The sequence below is a fragment of the Marmota monax genome, unplaced genomic scaffold (assembly GCF_021218885.2).
Source record: "Marmota monax isolate L192 unplaced genomic scaffold, Marmota_monax_Labrador192_F-V1.1 WCK01_AAM20220418_F8-fsc00018, whole genome shotgun sequence".
Classification (NCBI taxonomy): Eukaryota; Metazoa; Chordata; class Mammalia; order Rodentia; family Sciuridae; genus Marmota; species Marmota monax.
The window spans coordinates 8,873,687-8,898,093 of record NW_026692201.1 but is presented as its reverse complement, the minus strand read 5'-3'; the positions used below and the strand labels follow the sequence as shown (position 1 = coordinate 8,898,093).

The 24,407-nt window shown below is 39.3% G+C and overlaps 1 protein-coding gene across 3 annotated transcripts in view; it reads right to left on the bottom strand.

Moving 5' to 3' along the window:
* Rasgrf2 (Ras protein specific guanine nucleotide releasing factor 2) overlaps nt 1-24,407 on the bottom strand; it is a 231,996-nt gene that overhangs the window by 40,284 nt on the left and 167,305 nt on the right. For all 3 annotated transcript variants that reach the window (XM_058574375.1, XM_046427896.2, XM_046427885.2), the window contains one exon: nt 2,078-2,184. In XM_058574375.1, coding sequence (XP_058430358.1) covers nt 2,078-2,184 — 107 coding nt within the window. The remainder of the gene's footprint in view (nt 1-2,077; nt 2,185-24,407) is intronic.

Genomic DNA, 24,407 nt, shown 5'->3' with positions numbered 1-24,407 from the left:
ACAGGATATGTATGTGCTGAGTTCAGACTAGGACATGGGAACCAACCACAGATAAAGTCCCTCATCTGCAAGAGGGAAGGTGCCAAGACAAATGAGCTCATGGTGAGGATGCTCTCAGGCACCTCAGTCAACTGGAGAGCCAGGGTCTGTGTTTTATTCAGTGGTCATGTCAGAAGAAAAGACTGAAAACGATTGAGCTATCTCTACCTCTGACATGATACCATTCACATATGCCCATGACGTGAGAGTTGGAGGAGCTGGCATCCCAGTGTGGCCCCTGGGATCCGAGGCAGAAGAGCTTGTCCATGCACTAGCACAGCTGATGTCATTTTGGCCACAAACATTCCAGAACTTCTCTCCCCATCTGTGAACTCTCTGTACCAGAAATAAAATAATCCCAGCATAGTGTCATTTGCTCTGTGGTTCTTTTGTAGCCAGTATAAAAGTTACATGTGAAATGTGAGGGATTCCTGCTTGAAGTAATTAGATAAAGAGGACACTGGGGACTGAGAAAAGGACAGCAAGTCTAGAGAGTTCTTAAGGAAAGATCTGAAGAGAGGAGGGCAACTAAGACTAGGTACATCCAGACTCTGACCTCTACTGGTGACCAGGTGAGTCTTGGCATGAATTTGCCATGGGCCAAACTAAGGCCCAGGAAGAGAACCTGTTCAGCCTTGTATATTGAAGCCACTTGGCATCCCAGAAGTCACCATGGGTCCCAGCGATTAGATGCCAAGACCCCGAGTTAAAAAGCCACCAAGGAATGGATGACAATCAGACAGGGCAGGACCCTCAGTATCATGATTTACCTGCAACAAGGCAACACAGATTTACAAATGGCTCCCTGAAATTACGGAGAAGAGAAGTTACGTATTTTTAATGAGCCTAAGGATGAGAGTTGAACCCAGGGACAATTAACCACTGAACCACATTCCCAGCTCTTTTTAGTATTTTATTTAGAGACAGGGTCTCACTGAGTTGCTTAGTGCCTTGCTTTTGCTGCGGCTGGCTTTGAACTCTCAATCCTCCTGCCTCAGCCTCCCAAGCTGCAGGGATTATAGGCATATGCCACTGGGCCTGGCTCTATTTTAAAGATTTTTAATCAACTTATTGTTGCTGAGGCCCAAATTCCACTTTTCTCAGTAAATTCTGTTACCACAGGCATTTCAGGAGCTTGTGTCCCAGAGTGAGCTTCCTGAGTGGACTGTCATTACCCACTGGGGCCTCTGAGAGTACAGACCCAGGTACTGCTTCCCTCTTGGGTGTGATTCTCATTAGCTGACTCAGCTCATACATTCCACGGGTCCTGGTCTGAGTCATGCGGGGCCCCATCCTCTCTTTCCCACTATGTCGTTGCAGATTGTCAGCCAGCCCCATGTCCAGGAGGACCTGCCCAGTATTGGCAGTGAGTAAGAAAAGCACTACGTGTGCCTCAAGCCAATGAGGGAGGGTGGGGCCTGGCTTTATTTTACGAAAGGGGTATAAATTCTACAAACCTGCATTGAAAACATAGACAAGTAAGTGGGTGTCCTATCAGTGTGGCAATTTAAAAAGAGAGTACTAAGAACCAAAAGATCAAAGGACATGAGGCAAAAATCTCTTGAATCAGGCTGATAAAAACTCCCTGACCCAATGCCAGAGCCTCTCAGGCACCTAAGTGTCATCTACCTTAAGGGGTACCTGCAGTTTACCTCCAGGTACCAGATGTTCCCCTCTGGGAGTGAGGGGCAGCGCTGTGGCTTGACTCCACTTATAGAGGAGACTCTGGGAAGGGTGTTCCCAGGTGGCCCAATGTAGTGGCCCTTCCATAGATGGGGCACGGTACGTGCTGTTGCCTGGGAGATGAGGGAAGAGGGGAGCCCTGTTTCACCCTGATTTGTAGAGATGGAACAGTAGATGTTGGCAAAAGATATGTCTGCTCCCTTCCACACGTCTACCTATTTCTTCCTTTCCTAGTTTCCAATTTCGAGGTTTCAAACTCTAACTGCAAAGAATCTAGAGATGCTTTACATGTGAAAGGACTTAAAAAATTTAAGCATAAAGTTCTTGAGTGTCATCACCCATACTCCCGAATTACCTGTGCATGCTTTGAGACCCAGTGACGGAGGACATTCAGGACTCTGTTGGTGGCTGTTCTCCGTATGATAAACTCTTTGTCACATGTTCTCTCGGTGTTGTTAAACCCTGAGGAGGAAAAGAAGCACATGCTGTCGTTAGGGCCAAGCCCCAGGGACTTGGAAAAGGTCACTTATTTTAGGACATTGGTTTATAAAACTACAAAGCGGTTCATCTTGGCAGAGAGGTGCAAGAGGCTCCAGACTCGTGAATTCTGCTCACCTATTATACTCTGAGTAGCACGTCCACCGCTGCGGAGTCACAGGCGCAATTATGTGAATAATGTGCACCTATTTACTAAAGGCCACTGATGAAAGCTAATGCTGCTCTAATGACATTTCCATTTATGCCTGTCTTGTTCTATACTACAAAGCCAAGAAGGAATATTAACAAAAGACTTTGAGCCAGCATTAATTTGTACTTTTGCCCTAAAGCAATTACATAACCAATAACATTTTGCATATTTGTAGATGAAGAAATCCATATCTTGGCTTGCAGATGATGCAAATACTTTGTTGTGCAACCATATATTGATGGACAAGCAGTAGGGGAGAGGGTTTAAGAACATGTATTTCCAAATGACTAAACATGCAGATTTCAAAAATCTGTGAGAGGTGATGAATCTATTACTTTTCATTTAATCATTCCACAATATAAACATATTCCAAAGCATCACATCATACCCCATAGATGTATAATATATACAACTATTATTTGTCAATTAATAATAATGTAATTTCTTTTAAAAAACCCAGACTGTCTGGGTTCAAATCACTGTTCTCCCACCCTAGCAAATTACATCATTTCTCTAGAGACCAGTTTTTCAAGACTCTCATGAGATTATAAGTACCCATTTCATTAATTGTTGTAGGATTATGTTTGGTAACACCTATTAAACATTTAGAATGGCAGTGGCAAGACTTAAATAAATGCTAACTATTATTACAATTCGATATTTGGTCCAGTGTCTTTTATTATTATTTTTTGGTGTCACTGTGGATTAAACCCAGTGCCTCACATATGTTAGGCAAGTGCTCTACCACTCAGCTACCTCCCCAGACCTGGTCCAGGGTCTGAGTCTTCTCTGTGCCAGCTTATGTCTCTATCTTGGCCACCTTTTCATTATCAGGAAACCATTTTAATACTTACCCACTGACTCCAATTTTAAAAGATTCTGACATCCAGACATAATTATGTCATATATTTCCTTTAAAAATTAATATTTCTGCTGGGCACCATGGTGCAGAGCTGTAACCTAGCAGCTCAGAAGGCTGAGACTGGAGGATTGTGAATTTCAGGTCAGTCTCTGCAACTTAGTGAGACCCTGTCTCAAAGTAAAAAATTTTTTAAAAGGCTGGGGATGTGGCTCAGTGATGAAATACCCCTAGGGTCAATCCCCAACACTGCAAATAATAATAATAAAGAGTTGTCTATACTCAGTGATAGTCATCGGGACTCTCCCTCTACAACTTACTCCAAGCATCTAACCCCATCTCACACCAAGACAGCTCCCATTAAAGACATCAATAGACCTCCATGTCCCCATATCCAAGGGGTCATCTTTAATTTCTCCCTAGTCTCATCCAGCTCCACTACTTGTACAGTCACCTTTAAGCAAGTTGCTCACATATTTGTATCCCCAGGTCTCTTCTCTGAGTTCCAGACCCTATATCCAATTCCTCTTAATACTTTCCCTCTTGGATGTTTCAAACACACCTCAAACTCCATGTGTTCAAAAGGCAAATCCATGGCCTTTCCACCAACTTTAAGCTCTTTATCTGGGTAAGGAAGCATCACCATTCATCCAGTTAGGTGAGCCTGAATTTTGGAATTTTTCTCCTCTCATCTCTCCATTGCTTCCTAATAATTTTACCTGTTCAGTACATCTCAGATCTGCCCATTTTTTCCTATTTACACAGAATCGGGGTTGTGCTACCAGCAGCTCTCATTTGTTCCACTGTAATAGCACCCCAGCTGGTCTCCAATCTCACTCTTGCCTCCTCAAATCTGTTTTCCTCACTGGAGTCAGAAAGACCTTTTCAAAGGGCAAAGGCAATTATATAACCAATGGCATTTTGAATATTTGTAGATGGATGAGCCCATATCTTGGCTTGTAGAGGATACAAATACTTGATTATGCATCCATATATCGACTAGCTGTATACGATAGTATTTAAGAATGTGTACTTCAAAATTACTAGAAGTATATATTTCAAAGGATTCCAATCTTTAAGGCCTTTGGGTGTTTCTTATGACAAATACAAAACTCCTTAACACAGAAGGTTTTTCATGATCTGGTCCTCTCTCTTCTCAGCTTTTCTGGAACAATATTCTTCTATTTCCACATCCATCTCCCCACCCATATTTTAATTCAACATGACGAGAGGGCCTTTGTACATATTGTCCTGTACCTGGAACAATTATTGAGTCCATTTTTACTCAGTGAAAGCCACTCAGTCTTGCTCCTTTTTACTTCCCCAGATAAGCCCTCCTGGGCCATTACATATCTCATAATGTGATATACATTTGATTTTGGGCATGTATTACATTAGTAGTTTTATACTTAGATATGTGATTATCTGATCACTATTTGTGTCTTCCATGAAGAAAGAGATCTGGTTTGATTTTGCTGAGCCTCTGAGCACCTGCCTGGCACGTAGCAAATGCTGCACACAATATATATTTGCTAAAGGAACAAATAAAAGCCTGGATGGTAAGAACTTAATTTTATTCAATGAGACATGAATGTGAGGATGATTGAGTGAATGACTGAAAGAACAGTCCTCAGAGCTTATGAGTGAGACAGAAAAAAAAGTCTATAAGCTACTAAAGGGCAGAGGGCCCTTCTCACCAGTGTTCTTTGAATGTAGACAGGCATCTTCTGCCCGCCCACCAGCAAACTTTTAAATTCTAGCAGAGAATGGTGATGATGTGCTCTTGGCAGGATAGATAGCTCTAAATAAAAAAATCTTTCTTTATTGAAAACTTAGAAATTCTAATAAAATATAAGAAATATTCTAAATGGAAAGCTGAGTTCTCAAGAAAGTAAGGGATTCTTCAGGGTCAAACACACAGTGTGATCTGGAAACCACGATGGCTGTTTGTCAGTTATGGTGACTTGGGATGGGAATTAAAACATCCATGTGGTCAGGGGAAGAAACCCCAGGATCTGCATGAGGAATAAGTAGCAGGATAAGAACTAAGACAGCCACATAAAGACGGACTCTCGAAGAACTACCCTTGTGTGAAAGAGTGAACCAGGAAAAATTATTTTATTTACAAATGGGACAATTAAGAAACTTGTCTGGGGCTGGGGACGTAGCTCAGTGTGGGTCCCCACACTGTCACTCCCCCAAAAGAAAGCAACATGTGAGCCTTGCCTGGATTTCATCAGGGGTGGGGAAATGCATCCCTGAGAACTCATAACGGCAGGCACGCCACAGACAGGAGTGATGCTCATACTGAGCCACCACTGTGCAACCTGCCCTCCTGGATGAGAAGTTAACATGAAGGACCCTGGTGACTCCTACAATAGTCCTCACAACACCTCTCTGGAAAAACACATGCTCCATCTCAGCCTGTACTGAATGGCCACCAGCCAAGAAGAAAAACTCGCAATCCAAAATTCCAAAACACAAAAACTATCTATCATGAGCAAAGATCAGTAGACACAGGGATCAGGAGCCCATCATTCCCCACCTGACTACCACCAAGAATTTCAAATATTGGAACTATTAGATCTCTCTAGTTTAAACATCCCAAAGTTGGGATGTTTACAAAGACCAAAGAAACAAAAGTGGGAGTTGAAAATATGACAAAAGGATAAAAAAAATTTAAATGTTTTATAAGAATAACATAAGCCAGGCATGGTAGTGCACACCTGTAATCCCAGCAGCTCAGAAGGCTGAGACAGAAGGATTGCAGGTTCAAAGCCAGTCTCAGCAACAGTGAGGTACTAAGCAACTCAGTGAGACCCTGTCTCTAAGTAAAAATACAAAATAGGGCTGGGGATATGGCTCAGTGGTTGAGTGCCCCCAAGTTCAATCCCCAGTACCCCCCGCCAAAAAAAGATATGAAAGAAATAATTAAAATTTTCAACTTATGTCTAGTAAGGTTGTCAGAAGGAGAGAAAAAATAAACATAAACAGTATAGAAAAAGGTTTTGCAAGACTTGGTGAAAGACATGGATCTTCAGGTGCAGGAATCACAATGAATCACAAGCAGGAAAACAAAATGAAAACCACACCTAGACAACCTGAAATGTCAGCAACCCATAAAAAAGGTAGCTTTGAAACAACCACTGAGAATGTACAGGTTATCCCTAATGCAAAATCAGGGGATGGGGTTGGGAAATGGTGTCGTACATGAAAGAAGCATATTGCAAAGTGGGTTCATTGAAGTAGAGCAGAGGCCTCAAGTGAAGAGAGCTGGTGACTGATAAGAAGCCCTTATTTTGTTAAAGGAGGAAAGTAGAATGTTCTTGAAACACTGAAAAGGTAGGTGAGACAGAGGCCCCTTCCCCCACATAAATAAGTATGAAGATAGCTCTCAGTGAGAAGAGAACAGAATGGGGGAGACGGGAGTGAGGAAGGAACAGAAAGATGGAAATCAGTCATCATGACATGTTAAGCAGGAAAATCATCTCAAGAGAGCTGTTACTTATTCAAATGTATTTTAGAAAAAGCAACTACCTCCTTTGGTCCTTCTGCATATGTGTCATGGGTGGGTAGAGAAAGGGGTTTACTTTGAAAGGCGGGCAAACAAATAAAAGGAACTTTCTACTGATCTCCAAATGATTTAATATCACAGGCTTAAAGACCGTGTAAAGGGTTTTCCTAATCAAATTTCCAATATTTTCATAGATTTAAATCTTGACCTCTATTACCATTTAGGTTGGGATTTGATTATACTGCTTGGATGTTCCTCATCACTGCCTCTAATAAATGTGCTGTTTGTGTTTTTTGTTGTTATGGTTTAGATGATGGCTTCGCACATTCACAGACTTCTCTTTGCTACTTAGAGCTCATGACTGCCACTTGCAGGGTTCAAAAATTCTCTTGGAAAACAAACAAGCATTAAAATGGTCTTCAACAATGCTCACTCAGTCAGCAGGACTGGAGCAATTCACATCTAGTTGTAAGGAACCGTTCACATGTAAAGACACCACAGTGAAAGACCAACCACAGGCAGGTCCAGCAGGAGGCCAGTCAAGGAAAGCTTCCACCTTACCCCTCACATGTGGGCCACCCAACGAGGTTGCAGGCCAGAAGTACACTCTAGGGCAAACTACCTAACTTCTCTGTGACTCAGTTTCTTCACTCATGAAATGAGAATGGCGCTACCACCTAGAGTCATTTTAAAGATTAAATAATTCCTACAAAACAGAAATCTGTTCTGGAATTCAGTAAAAGAACATTTACTATCACTCTGTTTCGCCTGTAGCTGGTTTCATCCACCCATTCCCTTGGCCCAGGGGCCTGCATGATACACTTGATGGTATGCTAATTATAAGGATATGTGGAAACAGCAGGTATAATGGACATCAAGCTCTTCACTTCCTTCCTGAAGGATGTTTTGCACTACTTACCATGGAGGTCTCCAATCTTAAAGGCAAACAGGCTCTCAACGATTTGGAGGGTTGACAATTTAGAAATGCCCTAAACTCTACATATGATCACTCTATCTGAGGGGCATACCTGTAACAGGTCCTGACAGATATGTTTTATAAAAGGGACTATGGGGTACACTGTAAATATAATGCTCTTTAACATGCTCTCCTGTGAAAAGTTGACCCATATGTTCATGCTATAACACAGACATCACAGTCCATGCCAACATGCTTCCAATAAGACATGCCTGTCTCCCCATTCTCACAGTCTTTAAGGCTATGTGGTCAGAGTAATAATTTTCCATAACTCACCTGATTTCCTTCACTATCTCCATTGAGCACTGCTTGGACAATATTTATTTCTGAATTTAAATTTATAAATTTAAATATTTAAATATAAACTGCTCTATTAAAATATAAACTGCTCTATTCTGGTTTGGATCTTGAATGTCTCCCAAAAGCTTATGTGTTGAAGGCTTGGTCCCCTACAGCAATTTCAGAGATAGGGCTTTTGGGAGATGATGCTAACCTCATCAAATGGATTAATCCATTGATGGATTCATAATTTAATGGGTTATTAGAAGGTGATGAAAACTTAGGAGGCAGGGTCTAGTTAGAGGAAGTAGGTCCTTGGGAGAATAAACTTGAAGACTGTATATTTTTCCTTTGGTCCCTTCCTCCCCGGCTCTCTCTCCTCTCTCTGCTTCGTGGCCACTGTGAGGTGAGCAGTTTTGCTCCTCCCTGTGTTTCTGCCATGGTAAACCCCGCTACAGGTCTAAAAGCAATGGAATCATTGACAAACTGGAACCTTTGAAACCATGGGCCAAAACAAAATCTTTCCTCTTTTAAGTTGATTTTATCAGGTATTTTGTCACAGCAACAGAAAGCTAGCACAGTGGCAATATCCATATGGAGATCGTTCTGTCCCAGAATTATAAATCACCCTCCAAGAAGTCTTTGTGCCAATTTTTGAAAAGCAAATAGCAACTCTTTAAGCTTTAAGTATCTTACTTTTCAAGTGTGACCAGCACAACCAAACTCTACATGTACGAGGAGAATCTATTCTGCTAACATTTTACATATCTGAAATATTGTCACTCAAAGATGTCTGTCTTTCCCAATTATGCAAAAACCTTTCCAGTTTTGAACATTGGATAAATTGAGAAGTTTGAGCAAACCAAGCCATCTGGAAAAGTGCTAAGAACCAAATCACCATACGTGTGAATTTAAGATTGAGATTTAACTTTATATTCCTTTTCCCGGATACCTGGTGCATCATTTCATCTCTCTAATCAGACTACACATTCCTCTGTGAAGAGCTCTTATCTCAAGCATCTTTGTAGGTACCTCAGCTTTACATATAGCAGACACTGAGCAGGTAATTTTCGTAACAAAAATTGCATTACTGCTAATGGAATCTCTTCAAATGTTTCTGAAGATGTCACATATTTGAATAAAGATCGTTCTTTCACCATGTTGTTATCATGATGACTATTTAAAACCATCACAAGCAGAAAAATCAGGAAGGGAGGCAAGGAGGGTTGAAAAATAGAAAAAAGGGATGGGTGTGGTAGTGTGCCTGTAATCCCAATGGTTCAGGAGGCTGGGATAGGAGGATTGCTAGTTTGAGGCCAGTCTCAGCAATTCATAGAGACCCTAAGCAACTTAGTGAGATCCTGCCTCAAAATAAAAGGTAAAAGAGATTCAAGATATATCTAAGTTGTTAAATGCCCCTGGGTTCAACTTCAGTGCCTACACTGCCCCTCCCCCCAAAAAAATGGAGAAAAGAAGGGGAAATTTCATTTTATTGTTGCCATAGGAAAAAATATCATTATTTATTGTTGTTTTGTGCCAGGCAGCCAAAGTCACAGCCTACTTTGTAAGAGGCAAGTAAAAATAATGGTGAGATGGAAATAAGATCACACACAGGCAAAATATGGACTAGCCCAGTTAAAGCCAATCTGAGGATACTTGAGGATAAACTATAAAAGGCAAGGGATTCTTGAACTTGATGCAGTACTTCAACATTAACAGCTGACCCCCAGGAAGTTGTCCTTTGTTATTAATGCTAACAAGCATCTTTAAACCATTGTTTTAACATGGTGAAGAAAATTAGAGAGAACTGAGAAGAGCCAAAACATACATGTATAATACTGATACCATGGTCCACTGTGGTGGGCTCCCTGGAAGGAGAAGTGAATGTGGACTCTTGGTGACCTTAGTTGCACTTGGAGAATTCTTTCTTGTTACTTTTTCATCCCCCATGTCTGGCATGGTAGGGGTTTAATAAACTTGGGCTTGGAGGATGAATGCAATGAGATCACTTTCATGGTTCTGTCATGGAGGAATTAAGAATAATGTCACTACAGTGATGCGTCATTTTCACTTCATGCAAATGGATGCAATCTGTCCAACAGCATGAATGTTATCAATATGCTTTTCTTTATAAAGTAGATATTCTTCCAAGAAATGTGTGCAAGATAAAATTATAATAATTGTTTTGTACAGTAGCATACATTTATATGACAACTGTAAAGATCATTATCTATTGCTGTTTGAGCCAGCCACTACCCTGGAGCTTTACAAGTGGTCTATAATTTAATATTCACAATCAAGGACAATAACAACTGACGTTCATTTCATGACCACCAAATGTTGAATATTGTAACCATAGGAATGTGTCTTCTTCCACAGTAACAGCAACTGCACAGGGGAAATATTGGCATCTCTACTAATGGACAAACACACAGAAAACCAAAGATATTAAGAAGCATGGCAAAGGCTACAGAGCTAGTAAGTGTCAGAATCAGGTTTTGAGTCCTGGTCTGTCCATTTTTGAAACTGAAACACCCTTAATCATACCCCACTGTGTGGATCTAGAGTTTAAGCATTGTTTCTCTTATAAACACTTAAAAGCTAAAAGAGAGATGCTATTTGGATATCTGGGAAAGTAAATGCTTTCCTTTTAATTCTGTCTCTTTTAAATTTTGAAGTGTGAGAGAATAACACCACTATAAAAGAGAGGCTTTGGGCTGGGGCTGTAGCTCAGGGGTAGAGCACTTGCTTTGCACTTGTGAGGCACTGAGTTCCCTCCTCAGCACCACATAACAATAAGTAAGGATATTGTGTTTACAACAAAAAATATTATAAAAAGAGAGAGGTTTCACACTGTAATGAATTCAAACCAAAATATTTTACTTAGATAGCCAGAATTCAAATTTCCTCAAAAGATGTTCTTTTCCAAAATGCATTGATTTCTTATATGCCTGTTATATAGACCACTGTTTTTTAAATGGCTGATTGTGACCTGCCTATTAATGGGAACTACATTAAATCAATTTAATGTATAGTGAACAGAATTAAAAAATGAAATAGATGAAGACAATCTGAGTGAATTTTCCATATTGATGGTGAGTGATTTTTTTTAGGAAACTTCCTGTGTGCACATGAGTGGGTATGTGTACATCTGTGTGCATGTGTGTGTGTCCTGGGTCATAATGTACAATGTATTTCTTAGAGTGAGTTGCAATTTTAAAAAGTTTAAAAGTCACTGACATCAATAGTCTAATTATTAGCACTCTGCTTGAACATCCTTGGGTAACTAGGTCCATGCCATATTCACACCTGTTGACAAATGAGCAGAGACCTTCCATCTCTTGTCCTCATTCCCATTATACTCGGTCAACAAACCCTCTCCTCTTTCTCCAGCTGATCCTCCCATCTGTCCTCCTCCAACTCATTCCTTACTTCCTCTTTTCTTCTCAAACTGACCCCATTCAGTTTTCACTCACTTGTGGATACAACCCTCTTTCGTGTTTTTATATACATTCAGTTCAAATTTCCCCTCAAGATCTCCAAATTTCAAGTTTCCCATGAGACACTTCCATATTGATGACATAGTCTCCTCTCCCAAGACACACATCCAAAACTCAAGTTCATGATCTTTCTCTCGAGCTCCTACCCCAGCTTCACTTTCCATTGATCTACTGGGCTGTCATGGTTTCTGTCTCTCAGAGAAACCTCACTTCTGTCTTTCCCTGCTTTTCAGCCAACAAATTCTGTTAACACTTAGTAACACCTGTCATATTTCTCCCCTTTCCCCCATTCTTCTGCCACCATCCTAAGCCTAGATGCTGCACACAGCTATCACCACCTCTATATTCTTCTCCATTCTGTCTGCCCTGCTAGTCTTCCTCCATCCATCATTTGATTACAATATCCGTGGAGCACCTGCTATATTTCAGGTATTGCCCAGTGCTGGGTGAACAAAGATGCACTCCTTACTCTAAAAAGGGAAGAGGACAGTCTTAAAACAAGTAAAACACCAAGAAAGGAAAAGTCAAAACCCTGGAAATAAGCCAGGTGCCTGTGTCTTTCAAATAATCTTCTTAAATACCACCAGGGCCAGTACTCATGTCCTTTATTGCCCACTAAATAAGTCTAGAATATTTTCCTAGACACAAAGAGATGAAGTAACTTGTTCAAGATCTCACAGTTGGGAAGTTAAAAAAAACCAACAGGTCAACGCAGACAAGGAAGAAATTTGCACACGCACTATGCTGAACATCGTGGCTAAGTGAGTTTATGAATTGACACACTCTTTCTTGAGAGAGGATAGTCTGTATGGGGTGGGACATTTGGTGTAGTAACCTAGTGGAAGATTTATAACTGCTGCCCTTTTCATAGAATATCAGAAACTTTTCGTTTGCAAGGGACAGAAAACTCAATTCCAATGGGTTTACTGTAGAAAAGGAATAATATTATCCAGAGAGAGAGAGAGAGAGATATCTCCATTCATATCCCATTTGCTGTATTAGACTTATTGATTTATTGATAACATTTCTGTCTGGTTCTTTTCAATGCTCTGATTCTGCTCTCACTTCCAGGTAAGAAAACAAGGAAGGCCATGTTGATCTTATAAACTCACCTCATACCATCCAGAGGGTGAAAGGACATTCTTTCTGTAACTTTCACTAAAGAAAGAGGAAGTCTCCCCCCCACCTCCCCACCAACAAACTCTTTGCATTTTGCTTGCAAACTGCATCCTCTCTTCTATGAACCATATGATGACCGCAGGGATGGGGGAGGCCAGCTGTCACTTGGGGCACACAGCCAAGATGTGAAGAGGCAGTTTTGAGAGGGTATATGAGCAACATGCTATTGGGGCAATGAGCAGATGTGGCAGAGTGGGCTTTTTGTTTGTCTGTTTTTACTTTTTTTATAAGTGTGTTCTTATCTTTCAGTTTTTAAATTCTTCTCCTTACTTAGGTAAACCTGAGATTTTCTCTAAGTGCAATTAACTGTAGCAATAAACAAAACACCTCCTTATAGAATGAGGAAAAATAGCTTAGCAGGTTTATCATTATTTGTGATTAAAAATACATGGGGAATGGTAAAGTCAATATCTATGCTTTCATCTTTTAAGAAAATCGGTAACTAAGACTGTCTGAATTGCTCTTAAAAATATGTGCTTTAAGATTCTTAAAGAAATGAATATAGGTTGAGTTTAGAATAAAACAGATTGAGAACCTTTGTGCATAACTTCTTTTAATTCTTACAATTCCAGAAAACATATTCCTTGCTTTTACAGATGAGGAAACGAAGGCTCAAAGAAGTCCAGTAGCCACCTAAGGTCATGGGCAGTAAAATCAGAGCCGGGATTTAGAGACACATTGATTCTAAGATTCAGGCTCTTCCTGTGGAAGTGTCTGTTTGGAGGAACAGCAAGATGCTCCTGTTGATCACTGAGTGATCTTCAGGCCTCACCTGGTGGCTGCTGTGCTCATGCAGAAATCTAACAAGGACATACTGCCAGGGTGAAGAGTGTAGTGGCTTCTGCCAAAGCAGGATGGGGGCATCTGAGGGGACAGTGAGAAGTCAAGACACAGAGTGAACAAGGTGAACTGACTTCAAGAAAATTAGCTGGCAAGAGAGAAAAAGGCCAGAAACTGAAAGGTGACACAGGTTTGTAGGAGACAAGAACTAGAACCAGATGGAAAACACTAACCCACAGCATCTTCTAAAAATTCAAGAAATAGAAGACATTTGGTCAGAGTTTCTTGACAGCAAAATCAATATTGCCAAGAGAGGCCTTTGGAAATACAATAATTCTCTAGAAATGGTTAAATGAAGAACACCCAAAAGAGGAACAAACTCTAAATTTCCTGGCCATTTTCTTTTCTGCTCCACTTGATAGTCAACTATCTCAAAGAGGAAGGAAGGAAGATTTTTTGGTGCATTAGCTGGAATTTCCTGGTGGGCACTGATTATCTCCTCTGGATGTAAGATAAGCCTGATGTAGAACTAGAGTCACACTCTTGGCATTAGGCACTCTTTCCCCACAAACCAAAATAATAATGTATGTCATTATAATTATTTAAAATAAAAGAATATTTAAATAATTAAAAATTAATAAAACTTCTACTTTTCATTCTACAAAACTGTGCACATACATCTAGCAATGTTGCTTTCCCATGGGAATGGGGTGGGAGGTATGAATGTCAGTTTATTAGTGAAAGTACATTGTAAATGTGTATCAAGTTGCAAAGGGAACATCCTATTCCATCACCCTCAGAAGACCTTGCCACCTGTGACGTGAAGACTGAAGTCATCTCCTGAAGAAGAGCAGGAGATACCCTAACTCCCACTTCCTTCAAAAGCTCTCTGCAATTTCATCCTCACTCTTTCCCTTCATTCCTGAATAGCAAGATGTGATGGGAAGAACATCTAGGCATGGATTGGTGATTGTCAATAAGTTTATCTCACTGAGACCAGTCCCTTCCTGTCTCAGAGGCTCAATTTCCTCTTTATAGAAGGAGTCTGAACTGGTTTCCTGGGTAAGATACAGGGTACAGGGAAACTTTAAGTTGTGTGGTCCAACAAGATAGCAGAAATCTATTTGAGCCTGGGGTGGCCATGAAGGCTGGGCTTCGCAGAAGCATGGCTGGAGATCAGACAAAGCTTCAGCATCAGTAAAAAGAGGCCTCTAGAACCAGTGGTGGGGCTGCAGATATAGTTAGGACATGGCATCTGGTCTGGAGGCCCACAGCAACCAGGCAAGGAGAGGTAAAAGCAGCACTGGAAATTCTCTGAAATATTCCCAAGGAATTCTCTGAAAAGATAAACTTTCCCATGATGATCCATATTTATTGCAATGGAGAAAGCAGTTATGAAACTATCGCAATTCAAGTATAGAGGGAAATACCAGGTCTCCCGTGGAGGTCCAACACTTGAAGCCTAGGACACTGGGTTTCATTTATACCTTCCTTTATACAAAGGGCTTTGCACACAGTGGGTACTTTGTCAATCTGTTCCATTGTTTTCTTTTTAAAAACCCCAAATGTTTTATCCATTTTGCCATTTGCAGATAAATATGCTAACACAGACTGGTTCCATTTATTGGAAGATTTGGTATTTCCTGAGTCAGAAGGTTCCTGAACCTCCCTGCTTTGGAATTTACCACACTTCTCCTCCCATCCCCTTCTCCCCTGGGTCTGTAACCACAAGACTTGAGGTATTGTAAAGTGCTTTCAGTTGAGCAACCAAGGACTCAGAAGAGACCCACAGACACAGCTGTGAAATCTTCAGCTCCAGGAAAACGCCCTTCATTAAGGGCAGGGCCACAGGGACCCTGTCCTTGGGGTACCCTCAGCCCGGGCGACTGGGGAATTGGCACTGCCTGTCCCCTCCACATCTCTTCAGTGTTACAGACAGAGTCAACTTATGTCATTTCAATGGAAAATGGCTGCTCAGTGTCAACACTGAAGACTTTCAACATAGATCACTAAAAATTTTTCACACGTATTTGAGAGCCTTCCAGCTCCTCTTTTGCCCTGCCCAGGCACCTTAACCACAGCTACACAGAACTTGAACTCCCGAGGAGGGAATTCATCATTCTTTCTCCAGAGTCTATACTCTGCCCATCAGACCAAGGCTTGCAATTGGTGTGCCACTTCCAGAAGGCACCAGAAGCGCCCCAAGAGTTCTATTTCCTGAATCTGTGTCACCATCACTTTTTGTTAGGAAAAAGAGAGTTCTTTTTGAAAAACACAAATTCGGAAAGTATTTTCTATTTAATTTCCCCAAGAAATGACTCAACAATCTAGAAATGATTCAACAGTTCGCCAGATACTTGTACAAAAATTATTTTCTAACAATTTGAGTCAAAGTATTTGGTTAATATCGATTCCTAAACTTCATGAGGGTTGGTCCTTTTTTTTTTTTTACCCCCAGTAAGTTTTTTCCCCAATTTTGGCGTCAATAGCCACAGTGAATAGTGTCATAGAAAACTAACCTAAAAGTAAGCTAGCCTCTAACCTGAGTTTCTCTGGAAAGTCTGTAAACATGCATGTAGCGGAGAAAATGCCTCATCCTGAAGAAATGACATTTGGTTCTCCTTCCAAATTTAAACCAGCAACCTTATCTTACTCTTCAGAAGCAGGCTAAAGGCCCAAGAAATATACTACATTGAAGGCATCAACTTTAGTATTCTAACATTATAATTATTATTTTAGAACTAACATAATCCAGTGCTTCTTTATGTCAGGGAGTAAGCTCATCTAAGCTCTACAAGAACCCTGTAAATCAGAATTAATCCCACTTTGAGAAAATACTAATAATATAATAATAGTAATACTTATATTTTATTTATTATATATTAAGCACTGTTATAAGCACTTTATTTATACTTACTTATTTAACCCCCACAATAACCCCATGAGGTAGTAGAGTTTTTGCAGCACACAGCATCATGAGGTGCCCTTCACATTGACTGAACATGGGACTACAGCAGTCACAGGTTCTCACTTCCCCTCCTTCCATGCAGCCTCAAATGAGCAAACACCTTCTGGTGCTGTCAGCCAGTCTAACTCTCTGATCACACAGCATCTCCTCCCAGGACACACAGCTCATCTGTACTTTTCCCAGGTCAGAAAAATAAAGGGACACTTATTCTAAGCACAGGACTTGAGGTACATTCATATGCACATAAACTTGGATCCCACAAAAACTCTCTAATTGCATGTTTCTTTTGTAGCCAGACCACATACTGCCCAAAAATTGCTCTTCCTGAACATATTCTAAATTAGTGAGCTGGGGGTGAAGAGAGTTGCACTGAAATCTGTAAGAGAACCTGATGTGCCTATTGGACTAGTTCACTTTTGCACATCCTCCCAATATATTTATATCTGCATTCAGATTAATGTGGTTAAAAATGGACATCTTCCTTCCTCTGCATAACTAATGACACATTACAGGGCCAGGACAGGGAGGTGCTCCTCTCTGCATCCTGGAGCTTGAGGGCCCAAATATAGAACATTGCATTTCCCAGGCTTTCCTGGAAATTAGAGCAAATTAGTGAGCTCTAGGCAATTTTCCTGTCACAGTACCATTGTGGCTGGCAGGCATGGTCACAGAGGCCAGGACTTTTCTGCAGCAGTGCCATGGCATCCTTGCATAGGTGTCACACAGGCAGCCTTTACAAGGCCACCACCGTTTCCTGATCCCAACTGCAGCTAAGTCAATGTCTTATTGGGGTCAACAGTTCCAACAGGGACACTCTGCTTCTCCAGTGTGTCCTGCAGCAGGGGCAGTGGCCCTGTCAGTGGGCCAGCTCTACATGGTGTTCCTGGAATCCCTGCCTGAAGCCTACTTCTCCAGCCCCTTCTTCCTAGGTACCTAATTACCTGTAACAAATTTCTTCCCAAGGAAATCAACTAGTTTGTTCCTTGAAATCTAACTGTAGTGGACAACAGTTAGAAAGAGCCCAATGCCAAATGCCCAGGAATTGGCCCACAGCACTCAATATTTGCACTGTAAAACCAGGAGCTGTCTTTCCTGTCAGATGTCTGAGGAAGATGAGGAAGGCAGCGCCCCAGCAAGTCCTAACCTTCAACTAAAACAGCACATTTCAAAAGCAATAATAAGTGTTGGCGAGGATGTGGGGGAAAGGTACACTTATACATTGCTGGTGGGACTGCAAAATGGTGCATCCACTTTGGAAAGCAGTGTGGAGATTCCTCAGAAAATTTGGAATGGAACTACCATTTGACCCAGCTATTCCACTTCTCAGTCTATACCCAAAGGCCTTAAAATCAGCATACTATTGTAACGCAGCCACACCAATGTTTATAGCAGCTGAATTCACAATAGCTAAACTGCGGAACCAACCTAGATGACCATCAATAAATGAATGGATAAAGAAACTGTGGTATGTATACACAATGGAATATTATTCAACATTAAAAGAGAATAAAATTATGGCATTTGAAGGCAAATGGATGGAGTTGGAGAATATCATGCTAAGCAAAGTAAGCCAATTCCAAAAACTGAAGTCAAATGTTTTCTCTGATTAGTGGATGCTGAACTATGATGAGGGGGCATGGGAAGAATGGAGGATCTTTGAATTTGGCAAAGGGGAGAGTGGGAAGTGGTTATGGGGATAGAAAAGGTGGTGGAATGAGATGGACATCATTACCCTAGGTACATGTATGATTGCACAAATGGTGCGTCTCTTCATCGTGTACAACCAGAAAATTGAAATGTTGCACTCTATTCATATACGATGAATTGAAATGCATTCTACTGTCATGTACAACTAAGTAGAACAAATAATAATAATAATAATAGAAAAAACCCAGCACATTCCACATCCAGAGGCACTAGCCCCAGAAGGCTCTTCAGTTCTGCTATGCTAAAGCCAGACTCTAACAGAGCTGCACGATTTCTACTTAAACTCTCAGACTTCTCACAATCAAACTTCCACCACCGACACCCTTGCTCAAGAAAAGAAGGAAGGAAGGGAAAGGGAGAGAGAAAGAAAGAAATCCCAGTAGAGGTAAAGAGTCTGCTTAGAAGTTCTCTCTTGACTTTGAAGACAATCCTTGGTGAGTTAGACAGCCTTAATCCCATCTTTAGAAAAGCACATTAGCCTGTAAGAATTTTGGTTTTGGGGGTTTAGGTACTGGGGATAGAAACTAGACATGCTTAACCCTGAGCTACAGGGTCTTGCTAAGTTGCTTAGGGTCTTGCTACATTGCTGAGGCTGGCCTCGAACTCGTAATAATAGCCTGTAAGAGTTTTTACAAGCTTGTCTCAGTCAATATTTGTCTGGCAGAATCTAACCTCCTATTTAATTGAGAATCAAACACTGCAAAGGATCATTCTATAAATGACTGACTGACCAAAAGAAGGAATTTAAATAGAAGAGGATGATGCACAAAGGAATAAGACAGTGGCAATGTTTACATAGGTGCTGACAATGTTGATAGGCATATCTTCATTATATATATTTGATATCCATAAGACATCAAATCATTTTTACATCTATACATGGGACTCGTGGTGTTGAAGTGGTGACAAGTGACAGCAGGGACAAAACAATCTTCATATGCTGCCTGTGAAGTCTTCTCCAGCTATAGACTGCTCAAGCTTAGCCATGATAAAGATCTAGGACTGGTAAGCAGCACATACTCAAGATGAATCTAAGAACTGCTTCCTCTCCTCAGGTCTAAGGGCCAGGATGCACCAGCACCTCAATCATACAGTGAGGGCACACACTAGACCTTATTCTCGACAATCATCCCAGATGATAAAAAATGCTATCTTTTTTTTTTTAAGATCATGCTCCTGAAATGCTCTCTGATGTGGGAAATAAAACCCAAACAGCAGACTCTGATACCAGTCATCATGACGCTCCCTTACACTTGGTGTGACCAATTCTGTCAGCAGCCCAACAATTTTCAGCTCTATGAGAACTTGCCTGTGATTCAGAAACACCAATCATTCTGTTTTACTGACTCAGTAAGATGCCATGCATCTTGGGAAATTGCACAAATGATCCCAGGATGGAATTTGAATTGAGTCCTTGACCTGTCTGAGGCTCAGATCACACAGCAGTGATCACAACTGACAACCAGCAACCATAAATGCTCTTCATCACACAAAACCATCCTCACGAGGCATGGACTACTCCTTGAGTATCACATAAATCAACCTACTCTAGTCTCAGTTGGATATAATAAGAATTTTTACAGAAGTCAGGAAGAGAATACACACAATTTAAAGTTCTTACCTACCTCCAGGCTCAAAGACCCTGACAATGTGGTATCCTGAATTCCAGGTACCCCAGCACTGAGAATGCTACAAATGTCCTTAAGAGCCCTAACAAGGGTTTTCCTTTTAACAAGATCCCTGGGAAGGAGTTCAAAAAGAACTCATCTGTCTCACATCAGCCTTTACAGAAAAGAGTCAATGCTTCAAGGTACTTGTAAAACTCTCTAAGCACTGCTCTGATACAAATGATGAGGATAACATATGATATAAAATGGCTGAGCCAGTAAAACAACAGAAACAAGAATAAATCGCGAAGTACATATTATTAAATAGGTTTATTGAGGTGTAATTTACATGCCATGAAATTCACTTATTGAAAACGTATTATTCACTGACATTTACTAAACTTGCAGAGTTGTTGCAATCGCAGTCATAATTCAATTATAGAACATTTTTACCTCCTCAATAGTATGACTAGTGCCAATCTATTTCTACCCCAAAACAACCACTAAGCTGTCTTTATAGATTTATTCTTTCTGAATATTTAATGTAAAGGAATCCCATGGTATGTGGGTTTTGCCTCTGGCCTCCTTCGCTTAACTACCTGCTATTTTTGAAAATGAAGTTTTATTGGCACATAGCCACACTCATTCATTTCTACATTGTCTGTTGATGATTTAGCACTACAAGGGTACAGATTAGAAGTTGTGATAATGACTGTTGATCCAAAAGCCTAAAATATTTAACATCTTGCCTTTACATATCTTTTTGCCAAATGCTAGCTTAGGTTAATACTTTCAAGTTCCATCCTGTATCAGCCATATATTTCTTTGTACTGCAAAATAATATTTCACAAGATGTCCCTTTAGTATATAACAGGTTCATTCACATATTAAAACATCACATTTACAGAACTATACTAATACATCACATTTGTTTATTCATTTGTCCTGGACATTTAGATTGTTTCTAATTCAGAGTTACTATAAATATTGCTGCTGTATACAGGGGCTGGGGGTGTAGTTCAGTGGTAGAGTGCTTGCCTAGCATGTGTGAAGACCTGGGTTTGAGTCCCAGCACTGCAAAAACAAACAAACAAAAACCCAAAACTTTCATGTACCAGTCTAGCTTCATTTCTCATGGTAGATACCTAGTACCCAGGAGTGGAATGACTAGATTATATGGTAATTACGTGTTGAAACTTTTAAGAAACTACCAAACCATTTCCAGGTGATCGTACTAGTTCACAATCCCACCAGCAATGTATGGGGTTCCTAGTTCTTCATATTTTCACTGCCTCTTGTTATCATTGTCTGTCAATTTTATCATAGCTATTGAATGAGTGTGAAACAGTACCTCATTATGGATTTAATTTGTATTTTCCCTAATCACTAATGATGGTAAGTATCTTTTTATATGCTTTTTTTTTTAGTAAACTTGTAAACTCTACAAATTTATCTTTTTTGATGAGCTGTCCATATAAATCTTCCACTCAGTTTAGCTTGGCTTGTCTAATTATTTAGCTGTAAAATTTCTTTATATATTTTTTATAGAAGGCCTTTATCAGATATATATTTCATATCATATCTTATATAACTTACAAATATTTTCTTCCATTTATCTCTGGGGTTGGCTTCTTACTTTCTTGATGGTTTTAACTGAATCAAAAGTTTTTAATTTTGATGAAGCCCAATTTATCAATTTTTATTCATTTATAGAGCTTGCTTTTGGTGTTATATGTAAGAATCATTCCCTAACCCTATGCACTAAGATGTTTGTTATTTAAGTTTTATAATTTCAGCCTTTATATTTAGGTTTAATCTTTCTTTTTGTATCCATTCAAATGCTTCAGCACAATTTGTTAAAAGGACTATCCTTTCTCCTATTGAATTGCTTTTGTACCTTTACAGAAAATCAGTGACAATGGATGTGTAACTGATGTAATTCTGCAATCTGTATATGGGGTAAAAATGGGAGCTCATAACCCACTTGAATCAAAGTGTGAAATATGATATATCAAGAACTATGTAATGTTTTGAACAGCCAACAATAAAAAATTAAAAAAAAAAAAAAGAAAATCAGTGACCAGAAATATAAGAACTTTATCCTAGATTTCTACTTCTGTTCCATTGATATGTATTACTGTACTTACACTGTATTATCTTCCTAACTCTAGTCTTATAGTAAGTTTGAAATCAGAAAGTACAAGTCCTCCAACTTAGTTATTTTTCAAGATTATTTGACTATTCTGAGTCCTCTGCATTTTCATCAAAATATTAGTATTTTGCCACCAAAGGGGGCAGAGGGATCTTGCTGAAATTTCATGTATATATATAAATTTTATATATATATATATATATAGTTATGCATTTTTAAAGATTAGCTCATCAATGTCTGCCTATATCAAAATACCTATTAGTATTTTGATAGGAATTGTATTACATCCTTAGATCAGTTTTTGAGAAACTGATTTATGTTTGTTAATAAGTATTTGAATCTTTCAAAAATGAGCTCAGTATATCTCTCTACAGTATACTAGATAGGAATAAGTGATACACTTATTCCTAAGTATTTGATTCTTTTTGATGATACTCTGAATAGAATTGTTATATTAGTTTCATTTTTAGATCATTCACTGTTTGCATATAAAATACAACTGATTATTATATATAGATCTTGTGCCCTAAAACCTTACTGAACTTGTTTTTTTTGTTAGCTCCAGGGGGGATTTTTTTGGTGGATTCCTTATCATTATCTAAAAAATGGGATCATGTCATTCATGAATAATGAATTTTATCTCCTCTTTTCTAATCAGGATGCTTTTATACATTTTTTTAACTTTTGCACTGGAATCATAACTGAGTACAGTGTTGAATAGAAGAGGCAGGAGTAGGCATCTTTGGTATTATTCTTGCTACTACAGGAAAACATCTAGTCTTTCACCATTATGTATGTTAGCTGTGCATTTCCCTGGATGTATTTTTATCAGATTAAGGAATTCCCTTTCTATTCCTAATTTTTTGGATGGGTGTTGAGTTTCATGAAATATTTTATCTACATGTATTAAAAATCATCACATGGTTTAAATCTTTTTATGTGATATTGTTATATTAATTGATTAGTATAAAGTTAAACTAACTTTTCATTCCTGGGATAAATCCCACATGGTGTTTAATCAGTTTCACAAATTCTTGGACTTGGTTTGCCAAAATCAGGAATGGAAGAGGGACACACAACTAACCCACAGAAATTAAAACAACTGTAAGAAAATTATATGAAAAAAATTTTAGGCAAACAAATCTATCCAGGTGAACTTGTGCTGGAGTCACCTCAAATGTGGCAGCAGTAAGATCTCAATAAAGAATTGCTCCAAACCATCCTGTGATGAGGACTGATTTGAATTCCAAAGAAAGAAGGACAAAATGCAAGGGTGATCAGTCCAAAGCATTTATTAGGTAAACTTGCATAGAGAGGGCTTTAGAGTCCTTTAAACAGATAGGCAGGAGATATTCTACCCAGGTAGGTTGTAATTAAAGGGTTAAGTTGTGGGATTTACATGGGAGTTTAAGGAATTCATCTCAGGGCTGATTCTAGTTTCTAAATGTTTAAGAACACAGTTAATCTTTGGGGCAGTAGCCTCAAACTTGATCAGCACCTAGGGATCTTCAAGGCCCCAATGTGGGTTCAGCCTTGCAGCTGGCCAGCTCCTGGAGCAGTCCAGCCACTGTACCTCAGTCAGGGTCAAGAAAGAAAGTGGAGAGAATTGGAGACAACAACAAATGAGGCGAAGTAGATAAATTTCTAGTAAGATGCAAATGCACAAAAATGACTCAAAAATAAACAGAAAATTGAAACAGCTATAACAAATAAATTGAATTAGTTCTTGAAAATCTTGCCCTAAAGAAAATCCTAGACTTAGAACAATTCACAGTTCACCTCTACCAATCTTTTCTTTCTTCTGCTTGCTTTGGGATTGGTCTACTTCCTTTTACCAATTTCTTAAGGTGGAAGCTTAGATTACTGATTTGAAATTAATTTTCTTTTCTAAGGTAGAAATTGAAAGCTGTAAGTTCATAATGTAAAAATAAACATCAAGATTATCTGCATCTATGAATCCAATCTGATAGATTGTATTTTCTCTTTAACTTATTTCAAGATATTTTCTAGTTTCCACATGACTTCTTCTTTGATTTATGAGTTATTCAACAATGTGTTGTTTAATTTCCAAAAATTCAAGATTTTCCAAATTTATTTGTTTATTTCTAAATTAATACCACTGAATTTTCAAAAATTACTTTTGTAAGTTTTAGAATCTATTAAAACTTGTTTTGTGGCTTAAAGAAGGGAGACATTTTCATGTCTTCCTTAAAGACATTCTTTCATTAGACAGGGTAGTCTATTAATGTCTATTAGGTCAAGCAGTTAACAGTGTTGTTCAAGTCTTTTATATTCTTTTGATTTTCTGTGTATATTATCAGTTATTTAGAGTGGGAGTCAAAAATCCAAAGTCTGAAATACTCCAAAATCAGAAAAATTTTGAATGTCAACATAATACTTTTTTAAAGTTTCAGATTTTAGTTTTATTGGATCATAGATGCTCAACTGGTAAAGTCTAAGCAAATATTCCTAAGTC